This window comes from Cyprinus carpio, chromosome B22, assembly GCF_018340385.1.
Source record: "Cyprinus carpio isolate SPL01 chromosome B22, ASM1834038v1, whole genome shotgun sequence".
NCBI lineage: Eukaryota > Metazoa > Chordata > Actinopteri > Cypriniformes > Cyprinidae > Cyprinus > Cyprinus carpio.
In genome coordinates this window covers 3,472,820-3,494,713 of record NC_056618.1, presented here as the reverse complement: position 1 = coordinate 3,494,713, position 21,894 = coordinate 3,472,820, and the positions used below count along the sequence as shown (strand labels likewise).

At 36.4% G+C, this 21,894-nt stretch overlaps 2 protein-coding genes across 2 annotated transcripts in view; one reads left to right on the top strand and one right to left on the bottom strand.

The window, feature by feature from the left end:
* The window catches only part of LOC122141456 (SLAM family member 5-like), a 116,282-nt gene that overhangs the window by 31,242 nt on the left and 63,146 nt on the right, over positions 1 to 21,894 (bottom strand). The window lies entirely within an intron of this gene.
* On the top strand, positions 9,566 to 15,727 carry LOC109061566. The gene is made up of 5 exons (XM_042749696.1): positions 9,566 to 9,806; positions 10,352 to 10,747; positions 13,990 to 14,094; positions 14,260 to 14,301; positions 14,517 to 15,727. Exons 1-5 carry the CDS (start codon positions 9,761 to 9,763, stop codon positions 14,555 to 14,557), a joined length of 630 nt encoding a protein of 209 aa, XP_042605630.1. The 5' UTR covers positions 9,566 to 9,760; the 3' UTR covers positions 14,558 to 15,727.

Below are 21,894 nucleotides of genomic sequence, written 5' to 3'. Positions count from 1 at the left end.
ATCTGTGATGTAGAAAGGATGTTTCACAGGTTCCATGTAAGCCAGGAAGACAGAGATTACTTACGGTTCCTGTGGTGGAAAAATGGCGATACAAACACAGAGCCAAAGGAGTATCGCATGAAAGTCCATCTTTTCGGAGCGGCATCCTCTCCTGGCTGCGCGAATTATGGAATGAAGTATCTTGCATGTCAAAACGAAAGAGAGCATCCTGCAGCAGCCAGTTTCATCAAAAGTAATTTCTACGTTGATGATGGGCTCATTAGTGTGGAAAATGTGGACGCAGCTATCAAACTAGTACAAGAAACCCGAAATGTGTGTGCAAAAGGGAAATTGCGTCTACACAAGTTCATCTCAAATGACAGAAAGGTCATGGAGTCCATACCTGTCAGTGAGCGAGCCAGCAGTGTTCAAGATGTGGAGCTTGGTTCTGATGAACTCCCAGTCCAGACGGTGTTGGGAGTTAAATGGAGTGTAAATAGTGACACTTTTTCCTTTAAAGTATCCCTGGATGAGAAACCAGCAACACGGCGAGGAATCCTCTCAACCGTTGCATCTGTGTTTGATCCTTTAGGCTTCCTGGCTCCCTTCCTCCTATTAGGAAAGAAAGTACTACAGGAGATGTGCCAAAGGGGCATTGAATGGGATGACCCACTCCCCAAAGAGTTAATGCCACAGTGGACTAGCTGGCTAAATAAATTGAAAAACCTGCACAATCTCCAGATTGCAAGATGTTTTGCTCCTGACTATCTAGGGACTGTACAGAGGATTGAACTCCATCACTTTTCAGATGCGAGTAGCTATGGCTATGGTCAGTGCTCATATATCCGAGTGTTGAGTGAAGACAATGTGCACTGCTCCTTTGTTATTGGGAAGGCAAGGGTTGCACCCACAAAGGTTGTGACCATACCCAGGCTTGAGTTAACTGCAGCGGTGATCTCTTCAGCAGTCAGTAGCATGCTAAAGGAGGAGCTAGAGCTCAAAATTGATCAAGAATATTTTTGGACCGATTCAAAGGTAGTCTTAGGCTACATTAACAATGAAGCCTGTAGGTTTCACATTTTCGTAGCGAATCGAGTCCAAAGAATCAGAGAAATGACTGACCCTGAACAGTGGCATTATATAGACTCTGAACAAAATCCTGCAGATCACGCTTCCAGCCTCAAGGTGTCAGAGTTGATAAGTTCGAATTGGCTCACTGGACCCAAGTTTCTCTGGGAAAGAGAAATTATCACATCAGAGACAACTCCAGAGCTTCTGATTGGTGATCCTGAAATCAGGGCAACGCAAGTGCTACAAACAAAGGTAGCAAATGATGAAAATTTTTTGTAGCGGTTTAATCGGTTTTCGAAATGGCACACTGCATTGAAAGATGTTGCTCGAATTCAGCAGTTAGCAAGACACAAGGCAGTTAAACCCATAAATGTCGAAGACATGAGAAATGCCAGCATTAGGCTTGTAAAATTGGCACAAAGGGATGCCTTCAAAGATGAGATACAAAAGCTGAGACAAGGCAAATTGCCAAATAGTCATCCTTTGTTCCAACTTGACCCAGTACTGCAAGATGGTGTTCTCAGGGTGGGAGGGCGATTGAAGAAAGCTTTCTTACCTCTAGACACGAAGCACCCAGCAATCCTTCCAAGAGACGGTGTGGTCACCCGTCTCATCGTGGATTACTGCCATGAAAAGACTCAGCACCAAGGCAGAGGGCAAACCCTTAATGAACTGAGAGGAAATGGTTACTGGGTTGTTGGTGGCAGCAAAGTTGTGGCTAACCTCATTAAGCGATGTGTTACATGCAGGAGAGCTCGCAGGCCAACAGAGACACAGATGATGGCGGATCTACCTGCTAACCGTGTTGACCCCTCTCCCCCATTCTCATACTGTGGGATGGATTGCTTTGGTCCATTTCTATGTAAGCAAGGACGGAAAGAACATAAGAGATATGGTCTTATATTCACCTGCTTCTCCTCAAGAGCAATCCATATAGAGATGCTAGAAGGTCTCACCACTGATGCCTTCATAAATGCCTTGCGATGTTTTATAGCAATCCGGGGAGCTGTAAGAGAAATCAGATCGGATCAAGGGACAAATTTTGTTGGGGCAAAAAATGAGCTGACAAAGGCTTTGAAAGAATTGGACAAGGAGAGATTAACTGCTTACCTATCCCAAAAGCAATGTGACTTCATTTTGAATGTACCTGATGCCAGTCACATGGGAGGGGTTTGGGAAAGGCAGATCAGAACCATTAGAAGCGTTCTAAGTTGGGTTCTTTATCAGAGTGCAGGAAGACTGGATGATGCCTCCTTGAGAACTTTCTTCTATGAAGCCATGTGAATCATAAATAGTCGCCCACTCACCGCAAATAACATTAATGATCCCAAAGGGCTAGAGCCACTTACCCCAAACCATTTACTCACCATGAAATCTTCTGTCCCTCTGCCTCCACCTGGAAAATTTGTGGCAGAAGACCTGTATGCGAGGAAAAGGTGGCGCAGAGTACAATATCTGACACAGCAATTTTGGAGTAGATGGTGGAAGGAATATCTGGCAAACATCACTCTTAGACAACGGTGGCACTCTCCAAGACGAAATGTAAAGATTGGAGATATTGTCATTGTCAAGGAGGAAGAGCTTCCCCGCAATGAATGGAGACTTGGACTAGTGCTAGATGTTTGTGCAGATGAAGACAGATTGGTGCGAAAAGCCAAAATTCAAATAGGAAATAGGAAGCTAGGGAAAAAGGGTCAACGACTGACCAATCCATCAATTCTTGAACGTCCTATTCATAAATTAGTGGTACTTGTAGAGAACAATTAAATCAGATGTATTGTCTAATCTTGAGACTTTTAAGTTCATCTGGTAGTCTTGAACCAAGAGTCAGAGATATATTATTCTAATATTTGGTTTGTGAAATGACTAATTTTTTCAAACATTTACATAAAGTTCATCATAAATTGTAGTAATTTGGTGGGAGTGTAACTGTCAAAGACATGTTTTCTAAGAGATATATACACTTATGTTTGTTTAAAATTTCTTATCAATTTGAGTTCATTTATTGTTTAAAAATATTTGTCTTTTATGTATGTATGTAATATTCAAGGTTATATATGTAGAGAATGTGCACCCTTAAAATGTTTCAAATTATGGGTTCTTTAAGAAATAGTTACCATTGAAGCGTAACAGGTCATATGACCAGGTTGAGTTGAACGCGGGACCGCTGCATTATGGGTAGAAGTAATGGATGCAGAGAAATGCTAATGGTATGCAGAGCCTGAAAAAGAGTACCTTTATCTGCATGGTCTAAGAGGGCGCACACGGTAATTCATCTTTAAATCTGTTGCATTTTGTGTATAATGTTGTTTTATATCAGTTTATGTTAACAATGATATGTGTAAATAGAGATGTAATTGGATTCAGATTTGTCGCATGTGTTAATTTGTGTATCAGCGGACATTTACATGAGAGACTTGAAAAGGACTCTGCTAAATGCATATTTTGAACATCATATGCTTTATTTCTTGTAGTTTTCACGGTGTCTGCTGAAAAGAGACAGAGAAAGAGAGACAAATAAACAGCAAAAAGACATCTGTATGAAGCGTGGCTCATTTCATTAGACCAGTGCAGCTACACACCGGTTCTAACTCTACCGTGATATCAACTCTGTAGCGGTTTATCCGAGCATTGCAATTCATTCGCTTTCGCAAATGGCTTTCCCAATTCATTTATGCATGTGCGCGGCACATTATTTCTTCTGCGCGGCTACAGTGGAAGAAGTGCGCGGCCGCGCGCGCGCGCAGCTTAGAGGGAACATTGGTGATGTCCACATGTTTTTGTTGAAGAAATCCACCAATCTCCACCAATAAAGTTGTTGTGTGGTGGGCGTTCTGGCGCAATATGGCTGCCGTCGCATCATCCAGGTGGATGCTGCACACTGGTGGTTGATTAGGAGATACCCCCCTGATCATGTAAAGCGCTTTGAGTGCCTAGAAAAGCACTATATAAAAAAAAAAGTAATGAAAATTATAGAGTCTAGCATTTCTATCGCAAAAAGGTGGCCAAAAATGAAAGATTAAGTGGATATTTGAATTAAATGTTTGGTCAATATTAAACAAGAATTTGATCATCTTGTAGGTGTTATAACAGCAATTATCAGGCCTTTGGCGCCCTTTGCAAACATTTGTAATAATAGCCAATGTACTGTACATAAATTGTTTATTTTGTATTAAATTATGTATTTTAACAGTTATTCAATTATTGTTAATTAACCAATCATTATTGCCTCGTTTTTTTATATAATGCATTTTATGGATTTTTTAAGGTTGTTGTTCGTTTAGGTCTGTTTTTAGTAGCACAAAAATATTATCCGAAAACTTTGTAAAAATCCAAGCATTTTTTAAATACCTTGAAAACACAGCATTATTTTCCAGCATTTTCGAGGAATCAACACTCATATGACCCTGTACGACGGCGAATGGACGAGTATAAAGCCTTGAACGTTTGATCAGGTGTGCGATCAGTCAGCGGAGGCTCGCAGTGGAGCTAGCGAAGCATAAATCCCTCCTATGCAACGGCGGGACTAGCACATGATGCTGGACAATAGATAAACCTCACAAGCTATCAGTCCCATATCTTCTTAAGTGCGTGGAGTGGGGCGGGATCCCCTACAGAGATAGGAGTAGCGAAGGGTGCTCTTTTAACCAGCTAAAAAAAGATCAGCATGCATCTGTAAGGAGTACGCCATATGGTCAGACTCTAATTTAGGCAACGGCATTGCCCTTGTCGGATAATGTTTTAGCAATGGTACGAGCAAAATTTATGCTCTTTACATTTAGTATCATGCACTTATCAATACACTAGTTTGAGCAACAGCAGATCACCAATTTAAGCCCAGTGTGTTGGAAATGGTCGGATAAGTTCGATGAAAGCATCCCCAATAGATGAGCCTGAAGCTGCAACCTGTTCATATCGACAGCCTTGACCACAGATTAACGACACTCGTCGGTATATTTAACTGGTAGTGTTACCGGTGTGGTAATATGATAGCAACATAACTCACAATGGCTTGTACAATAGCAATGTCTGAAGCATGTTCGCCAAAATAGCACTAGGCAATAAAATGAAAGAGCTTTGCTTAGCTTCGTGAAGACGTCCAGAGATGAATTAAAGGAGAAATGGCCAGTTGTTCGTGGATGCTTTGATTCTTGTTGAATATATAGCTTCTTCCAGTGGGGAGCAGATCTCGTGTAAAGTTGTGAGTCGGTCGTATTAGTACAACTTTGATGATGAATCTTCTTAATCCGCCTCCACCTCCTCCTATTAGTACAACTTTGATGATGAATCTTCTTAATCCGCCTCCACCTCCTCCTCCATCGACTCTTACAGCTGACGACTTTGCAGTTTTCTTCACAAATAAGACAAGAACCATTCGCAGAATGAGGATAACTTGCAGAAAATGTCCCTTGTCTAATAGGAGAGTGGTAGTGATTGGAGCGATTTGACAGCTGACCGCATCAGCTGGTCACAGCCTTGCCTCCGTGGCCTGACTGAACTAACCCTACGCTCAATTAACACTAATAATAACATGAACATACAATTCCTTAAAAGTTACCAAAACAAGATTCTTCCTCTCCTGAAAGATGTCTGTGTCTCCTCAGCACCATCATGAGCCCCTTCTGGCAAATCCTAACCACTTGCGAGACCTCTCAAATTGTCTTAAATAACTGGGAGAGTAAGAGTGATTCTTAGCTTTAAGAAATGTGATTACTTGCTTTAATACTTTTTTGAAGAATCGTATAAAAGTTTGGATGTTCAAGGTTTAATGTACTTACTCTGTCCTCTCCTCCAGCAGCATGGGGTTTGCTCTGACTGGCATGGTTCAATGCTCTTGGAAGGAGAGGTCTTTTCATGCAAGTTATGAGGATTGTCTATGAAAAAAAAACTCAAATAAGGTGATATATCCTATTTGGAACTCACCGATTGTCTATGCAAAGCAAAGGCATCTGGTGTAAAGAGCGTTAGATTCTGATTGGTCTAAGTAAACTTACAGGGATGCAGGAAATATGACAGGTGTAATGTTTCCCGGATAAGGAGGCCGAGTTCTATAGGGAATTGTGAAGCAGGTAACATAAATGTTGACTTTGGTGATCTCATCATTCAAGGGCTACAAGTGGAAGAAAGCAGAAAAGCCAAAAAACAAGCGAAAGTGGAGAAGTGTCGCCGAACCAAGAAGAAACCTGGAACATCAACACCATATGGATTTCAAATTGAGAACTGTGATAAAATTGATGCGGAAACAGGAAACTTTGAATAAAAGAATAATGAAGCTGATAAAAGAGATGGCTGACTATAATAGGATCAGTCTAGAGCTGCAAACGTTAACAGATGATTTAGAGTCATTGCAACTTATGACTCCAGCTAAAAGAAGATAAAAGTTTTGAATGTATGTTTTTGCTCACACCTACTATACCCCCTTAGCTATAGGTGATATTTGTTGTGATATGAAGATGTTATTTGCTATGCTGTGCAGAAGATGGAAAAAGGAAGGTGATGCATTTTGCAACCAGGTTGCAAAATGGAACATCTACCCAACTATGCTGTTTTGCTATACTAACATGCAGGTGTGACCTGTGTGGTTAACACAGGTCAGGCCAAATAGCTATGCTTGCGAAAAGCTATAAATGATTTTGTATCAATGATGTGTGGTTGACCAACCCCTGCTATTTTTTTACAACTTGAACTTTTTGTTTAAACAGTGATAAAGATCATGTACTATGTGTGTGTGTAGGAATACATGTGATTACCAAATAGGGAGTAATGGGCGGGGGGGTCATATGTAAATTGTATGCAAGGGCTATAAAAGGTCCCGGAGTTCAGGGCCATACCCTGTGGTGAAGAATTTCTCACTGTTATTTTCATATGTTTGGTTTGTTATGAGTTATTGTCTATTAATACATCAGTTCCAGCATTGCTAACTTGACAGCACAATTGGTTCTTTATCAAATAATATACAGTGAACCAAACATGGGTGGGTCCCCCTCTATTTCACTGTTGGAACGCGACTGAAACACAAAGCCTAAACTTTACATAATAAATAATAGTTTAGCATTCAGATAAGTTACATCCAGTGCTCAAAAAAAAACAAACTTGATCCGGAACCCCCATAAGAAGTAAAAAATAGACTTGGGGGGTCCCTCAGTTATATTTATTTGAGTAAAAATTAAATGACAAATGTGATTAAATTCATGCAATGGATATCTTAAATTTCGTGAATTCATTATTTACAATAATTTATATTAAGTTTGTTTTTTCATGTCTCTTTAAATTTTAAACGCCCCGCCCCATGTCTGAAGACCGCTAAGTGCAGGACATCAGCTCCAGTGAAGCTTACTTCAGCTAAAAAATGGAGAATAATAAACCTCCACTCGCAGTCAGGAAGAGGCAGTTTCTTACTGACTTTTTTGAGGGTTACTTTTCTCTCTCTCTCTATATATAAATATCTTCCCACTACATTTATCAACTCCCAGTTGGGGCTTTTGCATTCCTTTTGTATTGCGTAAATTATTATAAGGACTGATTCAGGGGTGCTAGAGATCTCGATGAAGATGATGAGACAAATCGCAGATCCAAATCTCTCCACAAATGTAAGCTGGTCTGTCCATGCAATTTTCAACTGATTTATGAAGAATGGAAAATGACCGCTCCATTTTACATTATTGTCCAATGAAATTTGAACGTTTTGTGCGAGAACATGATTGGCTAGAGTATTATAGCAACATGACAAACAGGCATTATGAATTATGTCAATTCTAAAAATTATTGAATTGACACACTAGCCTTGATTATTGATGAAAAAAATGTTTAGTTATTTTTTTCCTTCCGGCGACCCACTCGCTGAAAGGAGGTTTCCGAAGAGAATATCAGTTAGTCAAGCAAAACCATAGACTGTATAAAAACATGGACGTAGTGTCCGTGACATCACCCGTAGACTCCTGAAGTAAGTTTTTGAAGCTCAAAGTGTGCAGAACTCGCCGTCGCCATCTTGGCAGCGCGACTCTCCTGGATAATTGAAAATGGACAAAAAAGGCGGGAGCTGGTTGCTGAAGCCACGCCCACCAAGCTCGACGGGTGCGTCAGCAGCGGCAATCCACCTGTCACTCAAGTGACCACGCCCTTAATTATGCAGAACTTTAAGGCTTAATATTATTTAAACGGATGAGTTATGAAAAAAAAAAAATCACCCCCCTCACAGTTGTCATGAAGGGCAAAATTAGCTATATAGACCAAAATCTTCTTTTTTTTTTCTTTTTTTTGCACCAGGCTGTAAACTTTTTTTTCTCGGCTGTAAAATTGGGCATTTTAACATGGGGAGTCTATGGGATTGACTACCTTTTGCAGCCAGCCTCAAGCGGCCAGTTGACGAATTAGTTTTAGTTACTTCCTTGTTGGCTTCACGAGAGAGAGCGGGAGGTTGCTGCCAGAACAAAACCATAGACTGTATAAAAACATGGACGTAGTGTCCGTGACGTCACCCGTAGACTCCTCAAGAGCGGTTTTGAAGCTCAAAGTGTGCAGAGCGGGCCGTCGCCATCTTGGCAGCGTGTCACTATGCGACTCTCCCGGATAACCGAAAATGGGCGAAAATGAGCAAAAAGGGCGGGACCTGGTTGCTGAAGCCACGCCCACCTAGCGCGATGGCATTGTCAGCAGCGGCAATCCACCTGTCCGCCCTTAATTAAGTTGTCATGAAGGGCAAAATTAGCAATATAGACCACAATAATTTTTTTGCACCAGGCTGTAAACATGTTTTTTTTCTGCTGTAAATTTGGTCATTTTAACATGGGGAGTCTATGGGACTGACTCCCTTTTGCAGCCAGCCTCAAGTGGCCAGTCGATGAATTACAGTTTTAGTCACTTCCTTGTTGGCTTCACGAGAGAGATGCCGCTTGAGCAAAACACAGGGAACCATAGCAACGCCTCAGATTCACAGATACGTAAAAATAATTTATTATTGTATGCATGTTTTATGATTTATTATTGTTTTTTACACATTGGCATGTTATATATATTAAAATGCATGTTTTATTGACCACAATATCATTGCTATTTGAGTGAGTAATAATACAAAAATTGTCATATTCACTCAGTAGGCCTATTACTTGATCTATTCACAAATATCTCAATTACAGTAGAACAGTTGTGTTTTAGGAACTATTTATGAACTAACACATTTGCCACCCCAGACCGGATGCTCGGCGGTCTATAAAAACATCCTGTCTCCACAAGTCCTCTGTCGTGGCGTCAGGATGGGAAGGGCTACTTTATGATTGTAATCAGATTGTGAGATTAGTAGCCCGAGTACTTAGGCTACTGTTTATAGACAATTCTGTGGATAATTACTGCAAGTTTCTCTTTGTCTAAACTGGTCGATTAAATTGATCAAGTTTCTGCTGAGGAAAAACAGTGTGACACTTACTGGGTTACATTTCAGTGCTTTTAGAGACTCCCTAATAATGAGTTATTATAAGATGAATAAATGGTTGGGGCTTTCAGATCACACATGCTTTTTCTTGCTTTCTCTTTCCTTTTGACTAAGCGCAGCCACGTTTCTTTTCATTTGAACTACTTTGTCTGAATAAACAGGTCATGTGTTTTAGCATCCATAATTTATTTATTTTTACACACCAGATATCCAATTATCGCGGGCGTTTGACGCAGGAATAGAAAGCCAACCTTATTAATTCTAACAGATACTATTGACAGAATGGGATGCTGTTTTGTGCTCACTCTGTTTGTTTCGCTCCTTCACGGTAAGACATTTCAATTTGTAACTTCAACGCGTTTTTCAGCGATGGAAATAGGGCAGTGTAATTTTAATAAAACGTCTATGAATACCATGATCACGAGTAAACGAGTCAAGACGACTGTATTTTTAAAAACGCTTTTTGCCAATAAGGTTTTATATAATGATGCATGTTTAAAATGATTGCACAATTATTTCATACTTTTTCTAATGATAAAGCAGTCTTGTTATCATAGTATTCATACATTTGTATTAAAATTACAAATGAATTAAATTAACAAAATGTATAACTTAAGATCTATTGATAATTGATAAACCACTGTCCTTGGTTCACAGGCTTGCTTTTGTATTTTCATGGGGGCTTTCCATTCTATTGTGTGTGTGTGTGTGTGTGTGTGTGTGTGTATATATATATACATACAAATTCATATATATACACACACAGTGCTAAAGATATTTTCTATCCCATAGCCCAAAGCCTACCTCTGATCCTAAACTTTTGGATTTTTAGATATTAATTCAGCATTATACAGTAATAATATATGTTTCCAGGTGTTTTTGGTGATGACTTGGTGACAGAGATGAAGGGAGATACAGTCACTCTAAACACTGATACAATCAAAAAAGAGCATGACAAGTTGCTGTGGTATTTTGAAGACACTCGCATCGCTCTGATCAACGGACATCCCAGTGCAAGCTGTTTATATGATGGTGTTGGAGGGAGATTCAGAGACAGACTGAAGGTGGACTATGAGACTGGATCTCTGACCATCACAGAAACCAGACCTGAACACGCTGGACGTTATGAAGCAGAGATCATCAGAAGAGACGGTTCAGGCAAAAGACAAAGTTTAAACAGAAACCGCAAGTGTGACAGCACCAAAATCACCAAAAAAATCAGCATCAGTCATGATGATACTATAAAAACTTTCAATGTGATCGTCACTGGTGAGTTACTCAATGGAATTTACCCTTAAGGTTTTTTTTTTTTTTTTAAGAAATTACATATTAGAACACAACCCAGTGGTTTTTCTATTATAATACATAAACGCATATTATTAAAACCAAATTCGACTTCATAGGCATGCTTTAAACATAATGGCTCATCAACATAAAAAAACTACATTTCTGTTTAAATATCAGTGTTACGACCCATAACCATTTTAAGGCTCATTAATTCAAACAATTAAATAAAGCACAGGCCGAATATTTTAGATTAGAAGAATCGCAACCCCTGATGTGAATTTCAAGATGTCTCTATTTAATTAATTTACGGAGTTCAACAAAAACATTCAGAAAATAATAGACAACAATTCACATAGAATATTTAGGCTATGTACACAATCTAATAAATAATAACAAAGTAAAAAAAAAAAAAAAAAAAAAAAAAAAATCAGCTCACAGGAAGGGAAGCTAAGAAACCAGGGCTGCGTTCAGCCCCGACAAAACGTTGCAAAAAAAAACGTTTTTTAAACGGAAACGGGTGGCGTGTTGAACACCCTGTTGTGATGACGCAAGCGTTGCAACTATGGCAGCTGAGAAGGCCATTCTCTGTGTTCTTTTTGAAGAATTTTCGGAGCCTGATGATATTGATATAAAAATACTTGTTTAATACTGCAAAGTACCCTCGATGTTACAGTCACTGCCCTTGCCGTCCAGAATGAAAGAGAACATCCCAATCGAGTGAAGGGATTTGTGGAAACTGTGGTCCCTAATTATTGTGATCCAACATTTGCCTCGCATTTCAGGATGAAAAAGACAAACATTTCAGGTGAAGGATAATCCACTTCTTATCTCCGAGAACTGTGTTATGATCTATATGACCTTATTATTTTTTTATTGTGAGTAGGCTATCATTATTGACGATCACTGTTGTACTATACTTTTGTGATATTTACCATTTATATAATCAGATGAGTAATAAAAAAAAGTTAATGAAAGTGTCACTCCACAATACATTATCAAAAATATATAAAAATGTATAGTATGTTTGTTACATTGCATTTACTAAATGATATTTAGACAGACTTAAAGAAGGTCCAGATCACATTGCATTTACTAAATGATATTAAGACAGACTTAAAGAAGGTCCAGATCTATACTTGTGCTCTTTATTATTTTTAGTTATTTTGCCTTTAATGTTAATAAACATGTGCAAACAATACGTGAATTTGATGTTAATTACATTGTGCGAGCTGTCTCTTTAATACCGCGTGGTTTATATATACGTTGCTGCTGATTGGGCAGACATGTTTGACACACCCACCAAACAAAGAGAAAACGTAATCTCAAAACCCCGTTGCACACCGTTGCACACCGTTTCCCAGGAAACGTGTCGTTCAAACCGGAAAACGTAGCAATGTTTGTGAGTGTTAAAACGAAATAATTACACCACCAAATCAACACGGAACCTTTTTCCGGAATCTCCGATGACGTCACATGATTCTCGCTTAGTAAGAAATCCCCCGCAACGCCACCCACGGACTCATTAGATAAATGTCACGCAAATGTCAAATGCACGTATGCTGCCTTTATATTTTATTTTATTATTTATTTATTGAGATGTTATTTCACTCACACACAGGGAAGAAAAGACTATCACAACTTTCATTGCACAAAACATACGTTAACATTTAATCATTAAGCAGACGCTTTTATCCAAAGCGACTTACAAATGAGAACAATAGAAGCAGTCAGATCAAACAACGAGAAACAACAACAGTATACAAGTGCTATGACAAGTCTCAGTTAGTCTAGTACAGAACACGTAGCCAGGTTTTTTTTTTTTTTTTTTTTTTTTTTTTTTATACGTATGAAAAGAAAGAAAAGTACTAGTAGTAGTTGGTTAAGTGCAGGCGAAAAAGATGAGTCTTTAGATGTTTCTTGAAAATGAGTAAAGACTCGCTGTTCGAATTGAGATCGGGAGGTCATTCCACCAGCTGGGAGCAGTCCAGGAAAAGGTCTGTGAGAGTGATTTTGAACCTCTTTGGGATGGCACCACAAGGCGACTTCACTTGCAGAACGCAAGCTTCTGGAGGGCGCATTATTTTGAACTAATGAGTTTAGGTATGTTGGTGCCATGCCAGTGGTCGTCTTGTAGGCAAGCATCAGTACCTTGAATTTGATGCGAGCGGCTACTGGTAGCCAGTGTAACCAGATGAGGAGAGAAGTACCATGAGCTGTTTTTGACTCATTGAAGACAACCCTCGCTGCTGCATTCTGGATCAGTTGCAGAGGCTTGATAGTACATGCAGGAAGGCACGCCAGGAGAGCATTACAATAGTCCAGTCTGGAGAGAACAAGAGCTTGGACAAGAAGTTGGGTGGCTTGCTCTGACAGGAAGGGTCTAATCTTCCTAATGTTGTATAAGGCAAATCTGCAAAACCGGGTCGTTGTAGCAATATGGTCTGTGAAGCTTAACTGATGATCCATCACAACTCCTAGCTTTCTGGCTGTCCTGGAAGGAGTTATAGTTGACGAACCGAGCTGTATAGAGAAGTTGTGATGAAACGATGGGTTAGCTGGAACGCACCAGCAGTTCAGTCTTAGTAAGGTTTGAGCTGAAGGTTATGGTCTCTTAATAGATTGCATATAATGTAGCACAGTACAGTATATTATAAATGCATTGTTCTTGAAGGGAGCTTGACTTTATACTTCACGTTAAATGATTTAGCTGTTGTTTAAACATTTGAATTTAATTTAAACAGAATATCGCATTATAAATGTGTATAAATTAAATTTGTCAAACTCCATCCTATACACTTACTGCTTATAATAAAGATGTCAGAAATATTGATTTACACAGTTTAAGAATGCAGTCATGGGAAGCCAATACAATTCTCTCTCAGAGCCTGTAATTTAACAAACCATGACTATTATGAGAAAGACTAAGGCAGGTGTTCAAACAAATACATTGTATAATCTATAATGACAGTTAAGATGCAACAGTTGTATCATGAGATCACAAAGAGTGAAAATCTTTCTCTTGACATTTCTGGAGGCAAACCTTTAAGACTATTCCCAAACCTTTCATAAACTATTCCATTATGGAATAATTCTGTTTTTTTTTAAAGAGGAATAAGCCTTATGGAAATGCAAAAGTGCCCATATATAGAGAGAATATATGCAATGAATATGGAATATAAAACACACTGTCATATTCTTTCTCACTAATGACTGTGTGTCTTTAGCTTTTCTAGATTCAGGTCTGTCTTCAGCTGCTGTAGCAGGAATATGTGCTGGTGTTCTGCTGCTGCTGGCTGTTGTAGCTGCTGCTGCTGTGATCTTCAGAAATGGTGAGTATTACATACAGATCCTATAGTGAGAGGGAAACGTGCTTAATGCAAAATTTTTATTTGGCTCTCTGGAATACTTGATTCTAATTGGTCAGTTGCGATATTCTGTCAAATATTTCCAGATAATGACCCTCATTGCATGTGTGATTTTTTTTTTTCTCTCAGCAATAAGGAAGAATAAAAACAATGGACTATTGCGCAAAGATGAAATAACACACTAATATTAACTACACTAACAAAATCATCCTAGTGGCAAATAATTCTGTGATTTATGGTTTTCTTACAGAAGGAGAAAGATAAGCCTATTTTAACAGAATCTAATGCACTGCTAGGACAGAAGTGTTGATTGTGTCTGATTGTAACTGCAAACAGCACTGTTTGTTTCTCTAACTTTACCTTCTGTGATTTATGGTTTTTCTTACAGAAGGAGAAAGATGATCCCAAAAGTGTCATTATAAAATGAGGAAAACTTGCTGAGGAAGCAATCTTCTCTGTAAAACATATATACAACACTTTAAAGGGGGCATAACACACACATTTTCACCCAATCTCGTGTTAATCTTGAGTACCTACAGAGTAGTACTGCATCCTTAATATCTCCAAAAAGTGTTTAGTTTGATCATATTTATAAAACAAAGATACAGCCTTACGATTCTTTCCGGAAAAAGCCGAGCTCCTGGAGGCGTGCCGTGGGCGGAGCTAAAGAGTGACGAGCACTTGGGCGCTGAATCTGTACAATGACGTAACTCGCTGATTATCCACCATAGTGCGATGCAATGTTGTTGAAACGAACTCAGTTAGCTGGATTTATTGTTGAGGATTTGGCATGACTTTGGATTGTTTGGTTCTTCGAAGCTCATCCCAGAATTGATTGCATCTTTTTAACCAGAATTGATACTTAAAATCTGTCAGCTACCGCTGCTACTTTATTACTAGAGTTTATTTCCTACTGATCCAATAATTTAAAATAGTAATAATTTTATTACATTAATTTAAAGATGGTATAATAATGTTGAGTAGTCTTTAATACTATAGACACAGAAAATAGACACACAAATAATCGAGTGACCATGAAATGAAATGAGTGCAGCTACTCATGTAAACTGTGTGACACTCACTGTACACTGATCTAGAGTATATATGTACATTTAATCATTTAGCAAATGGTTTTATCCAAGTCGTGATGATGAGCATTGCAAGCACTTTATTACAGGAATTATTAAAATAAGATGAATAAGGACAGATCCTTGATCCACCGCAGTTCAACGGAGAGGGTTAAGGTTCTGGAAAGTGACTTAGACATTTGTTGATTCTTTGTGCAATACAAAATACATTACTAAATATTTTTAAGACACAGCTATTTTAAGTTTATGCACAGGACAATTTAACTTTAAATACTAGTCAAAAATTAGGAAATTGTCTTTGTCAAAATGTATTATATTAACATTATATGTAACACATTGTGCAAACTCTTACTGTCATTGTAGAACTGTTACTTTTATTATACCTCAGAGGCTGAATTGATCTTTTAAGCTTCATCCAAAAACTGTAATGTGTTTATAATATTACTATGTATTCTGGAAGTCTGATTCATTTTCTCTATTAAAAAACTGGTGAATGATTCTGTGTAAACCACAGACATGTAAGTAGTGCAAAGTATAATTACTTTTTACAAATTACAAGAAGAAAGTTGTAGTTTGTTATGTAATCTAGATTACTCATTTATGGTAAAGATTCTGTGCTTATGTTGCTGAGGTGTTTTTCCTGTTCCCACACTGTTCTCCCCACAGGAGCATAGTCTGTTTTTTTTTTTTGTTTGTTTGTTTGTTTGTTTGTTTGTTTTTTCCTCCACTCTCCATGTTATGCTGTATTTCTTCAATTCCCTGTCTTCCTGTACTGTCTACCCCCTTGTCATATTGTATGTATGGACAGGTTGATGGCTTATATCACCACACCACCCACCACCAACAAAAATAAAGACTCTACTACTACTAATATATTCTGACCACATTTACATTACTTTTGAAATAACTTGTTCAAGATCTCAGGGGATCTCAGGGGGTTTGTCTGACAAAACAGTTTGGGAATCCCTGCATCACATGAAAACAGCGATGACTCATTAAAGAGTTTTCAGGTTTGAGATAATCTTGACTGACTTTTGTCCAGATCAGTAATTAGAGGAAGTCAATAGATGCCAATATAATCCATTAAAAATGTAACAGCATCATGAGGATGTACATAATACAAGTACAGTTTTTTTTGGAATCTGATTATGTAATCCAAATAACTTGAAAAACTACAAGAAAAATCTATCAGAGAAACATGACAAGTTTTGCATCACAGGTTTTTTTTTTTTCTCCTTCGAATCAAAGTTTGTAATGTTGTAACTCATCTGTGCTTTAGAAGACATTTCTGTGAAGTCTTTATGGAGAAAATGAATGGGACACATATGTTCTTCTCACATTTATTCATGCATGAAATATATATATATATATATATATAAATGGTAAAATAATATAAATGCTCTTGTCCTCTTCAGATTACCCGTGGTATGTTATCACTGCTGGTTTTATTATTGAATTGTATTTTGGTGTACTTTTATTTCATTAAATATTAAATAAAAGTAATTCTAATTCACATTGCTATATTTTACTCATAGTAATTTCAATGTAAATTGCCTTAAATGATTCGCAAACTAAAATTTGTACTGTGGTAATGTTAGTATATTTTTGTGAACCACTACACAAAGAATATTTCTTAACATTCACTACAGACTGTTAATGTAACACTGACACATTTCTGCATTAATGAAATGATTTATTAATTTCTGATTCAGCATGAGTGAATATCTGCTGTTAACAAGAAGAAAAGAGAAAGAAGAACAAAAGAAGGGGAAGAAGAGAGTAAAAACACAACCTAATTTACTTTCAACCTACAAGAAATCAGCTGAAATAAAAGAAGACTTAACTTTTTCTCAATAATGCTGACAAACAATATAAAACTTCATGCTGCAATGCATGCTGGTTCCACCAATCAAACTCATCCATGACTCCCAGTTATTTATTTTTCTGTGTCTTTAATAGCTTGTTTTGTGATGTTCAGAGTTATCTGTTTATCTGAATGTCTTGACTGTCATGGTTGTTGAGATGAATACACTGATTCTTGATGTGTGTGTGTGTGTGTGTGTCACAGGACTGCTAGAATCAATCATGTAACATTAATACATTATTCATATACAGTAACTATGATCATAAAAAAATATATTCTAAACATTGTGAGAAAAACTACTGTAAAGTTATAGTATTTTTTCTTCACTAATCATAACCATCAGCTGGTACAGAATAAATAAACACTCGGTTTTCATTCATATTATAGCCTAAAGTTATATAACCCTTAAAAACAAAAAAATAAAAATAATATATATAATTTAAAAATTTTCATATTATTGTGTATATTGTTTATTTGGCATGGCAAGTATTTCTGCATTTGTTTTTTTTCTAAAGCATTCACAGCCTTGTTCCATACAACAACATCAAAAAAGCAATATATATATAAAAATAGCGGATGCCAAATTAAATGAAATATTAATGAATATTCCACATTTTGGGCACCAGATGGCCCCAGCATACACCATATATAAGCTCTTTGGATGAAAGCATCTAAAAATATCCTAAATATGCCAAAATTGTCATAAATTCACATCAATTTAAATCATTATTATAGATTAACAATCACAATATTTCTATCTGAACTGTTTGTTTTTTTCTTTCAATGATACAAGAAGAAATCACATTATCATACGCACATTTCTATCACACACCTCAGTTTTCTATTAAAGGGATAGTTAACCCAAAAATGAAAATTCTGTCATTAATTACTCACCCTCATGTCGTTTCAAACCTCTAAGACCTTTGTTCATCTTCTGAACACAAATTAAGATATTTCTGATGGAATCTGAGAGCTTTATGACATAGACGCTGATATGCTCAGATTCCATCAAAAATATCTTAATTTTTGTTCTGAAGATGAACTAAGTTCCATAAGAACAACATGAGGTTGAGTAATTAATGACAGAATTTTCATTTTTGGGTGAACTAACCCTTTAATATAGATTATTAAAGTAATCTTTCTAAAATTTAAAAAAGTCACAGTGGTTTTTAAAATATGCTGCTAAAAGCTGTTTTATGTTTATTATTATGACATCCCTTTAATTAAAATATAGGCATATGATTCACAGATCTGTCATATTTTCAGTATGTAATATTCAGTTTTTGATAAAAATAATAACACATATTTTTACTTTTGTATTTATAATGCCACATATAAAAATAGCAACATAAATCAAGGGGGAAATTAAAACAAGTCGTAAAATGGATGGCATTTTAAACAGTGAAATATTGAAGAATATTTATCATTTTGGCCACTAGATGGAGCGCAAAGTTTCGTTTTGCCATCACTAAACAACTGGAGCACACATACTGTATTTTCATCTGTACGATTAAAACACCAATATATGTCACAGTGTGTTCACTTCTCACTGCTGTGTGTGTGCACTTGGATGGGTTAAATGCAGAGCACCAACTCCGAGTATGGGTTACCATACTTGGCAAATGTTACGACTTCCACTTCACTTTCACTTAACGTCTTGAAGATCTGACGTCATTGACCAGAAGAACAGCAGCAGCTGCAGCAGCCACGCCCATCAGAGCAGTTACGACCAATCGCATCACAGCTTCCACTGTATCACAACAACTGACGTGAACCTCTGGAAAAAATAATAATAAATTAAAAAAAAAAAATGAAGTGGGGTTTAGATTTCTGAAGCCTTGAAATGTAACTTTTTTTTTCAGGAAAATTAATGTAATACATTTTTGTACAATAATATTTTCTGATTATTATTTGGAATTTTGAAGGGATTTTATGATACTTTGCAATATTTCTAAAATTTTTATAAGCTATTTTTTACATTAGAATTAATATTTTTTTGTTATTTAATTATTTATTTATTAATTTTCAGTAAATGCAATAGTTCACATTGAAACAATGAAAGCATTTAAAATACTTTTTTTTTTTATTTTTTACTGAGAATTGTGAGATCTGGTGGCATTAAAAAATAAAAACTTGTGTAATGTCCTCCTACATATCTCCCTATACATATACACAGAGTCTTTTGGATTCCAATTGTTTTTTTTTTTAGACATAATTTCTTGATTTTATTAGGTTTTACATTTAGATATATATGTATAGGTATTATAAAAGACTACTTTTTGTCAAGGTTTAGATATTTTTGGTTAGATAAATATCAGGTTTTGCATTATGATTACAATAAAATATTAAAATTTAGTTAGAAAGGGACACATGGGAAGCATTTATGTTACTCAGATATCAGGAACACCTGTTAGGTTAAAATAAGAACAAACAATAATTATCAAACAGTAATTTGTAGAAAAAGAGGGGAAGCAATCTGAATAACCATAAATAAATATAATTGTATCTATTTACATACAAACTGTAATTATTTTACGCATTGCTGCACATGCAACCGATAGTCATTCAGTGTGTCTTGCTCACTGGAACAGAGAGACAGACTCTTGAGAATTTATTACATTTATTAATTTTATTTCACATATTCTAAAAAAAGAAAAAAAGAAAAAAAAAAAATGTTCTGATGCAGCTATTATTTCTAAAATTTCAAAATATAATTTTTTTTCTGTCAAAAGTGAGCAAAGAGGCAAATAGCAGTTACTGCCCACTTATAAAAATGCTTTATTTCCTGAGCCAATAGAGACCACTAGAGATCAAATATGTTTTCCTGTTAAAAATAAAAAATTATGAAGATAGATCACTTTTTAATTAAAAATGTTATTTCTTTGTCACCTGTAAATTATTCTTTTACTGGAAAAAATGATATAAAAATTTAGGTTGGGAAAAAAAAGGTCTTTGCAACAAAATCATTTCCTCGTCAATAAGTAAAGGAAGTATCTTTCAAATTAATTAACAAATTTTACCCCGCTAAACATGTTATGAAGAAATATAAGACTAATATAAACACAAGATGTTCATGTTGCCAGTTTCACACAGAAACTGTTTCATTTATTCTGGACTTGACTGAACTGAACAAATCTGTCTTTTATATCCATTTTCTTTTCTTTTTTCTTTTCTTTTCTTTTCTTTTCTTTTCTTTTTGAAAGACTTCACAAATTATCTAAACACTGTTTTATTGTCAATAAAGAAAGCAAGCAGAACTATTTTAACTTGGGATGGTTTTAATTTGTATAAACTGTAATTGATGGTTAAATGTCTTCCCTCAAGTTCTGATGTTTTGTCTCTATCTTCTATCTTTTCCTAATTTTTCCTGTAAACAAATTGCTAATACTTCTTTGTTTCCAGTTGACATAATGTGTATTATTGGTAATTTTGTATTATGTACAAAAAAGTTTGGAAATATGTCAACTCTATATTTTTTTTCTTGCATTAATATAAAAGTCTGGAAAATATGTGCTTTTGTGCTCCACAGAACATAAAAAAAAAAAAAAAAAAAAAAAAAAAAAAAAAATCTCATTCTTCGTAATTTCTGGCACCTTAAGTTATCAAGGTAAAATCAAGAAATTCAGTGAACAAATGCAATTATTTCAATAATCAAAATAATAGAATTGTTAAGATACATCTAACAAGATAAAACCAGTATTTAACTCACCATAAACAGTGAGACTGAAAATCTTGCTCACAGTGTTGCTCCATAGTTTATAGAGTCCAGCGTGCTGAGTTGTGATGTTTGTGATGATCAGAGATCCAGTTTGATGATCCACCTTCACTCTATCTCTGAATCTCCCATCAAGAACATCATCATATACAGTGATGAAGCCCAGTACATCGATTTGAACTATTAAAGTGTTTTCATATTCAAACCTCAACAGAATCAGATCATCACTCATCATTTCATTAAAATCATAGTGTAGAGTGAATGAATGTCCCTCCAGCACTGACACTGACTTCACTGTAACCGCATCACCAAACACACCTGAAGAACAGAGACACAGATTAAAGGTCTCAAATAATTTTGTTGATTTTCTTCAATAGATCAGTTTTGTAAATGTAATGAAGAACAGCAGCACAGACACAAAAGTAGCCTGGAATTCATATTTTCTGACGTGTTATTTTTATTTAGCTGACACTGTTAGTACAGCTGGGGGTGGAGCCAATCTGATTGTTACCTTTGTAACCCGGTGTAATCATTTTAAAAGGTTTATTTCATATGTATTTATTTTATATTATTATGCACATTATAATGTATATGGTTGTGAATATATATTTGAAATAATAAATTTGCCTATAAAGGCAAATCAATCAATCAATTATTTTTGTGTTTTGACATTTCCATTGCTCAGCCAATTGTGTTCACTTGTCCATGTTGGGTGTCTAATCAGTTATCTAGAAAAAAGTTTAACTAGGAAGGAGGAGGAAAGCACAAGGGAGAACAGCATGCAATCATCTGGTATAATATTGCAGAACTGGGACACAGAGAACATGGGGAATGGAAAACAAAACATAATGTGTCCAGGGGTGTGACACAGAGACGGAGAGTGAACAGTGTCTATCTTGCTTGGATGGATTGTGTGTTCGGTTGGTGAGTTATCAGTGCGAGGATTCGTGACAGTTTCATAGGAGCAGGGCCGTGCACAGACATTTTGAGGGGCAGTGACCCAAATAAAAAAGGGGCACTAAGGGGGTGGGTCATTGTTAATATAAATTATCCAGCTGTTACAACAGTTAAAAGAGAAGGTAGCACACTCTGTAATA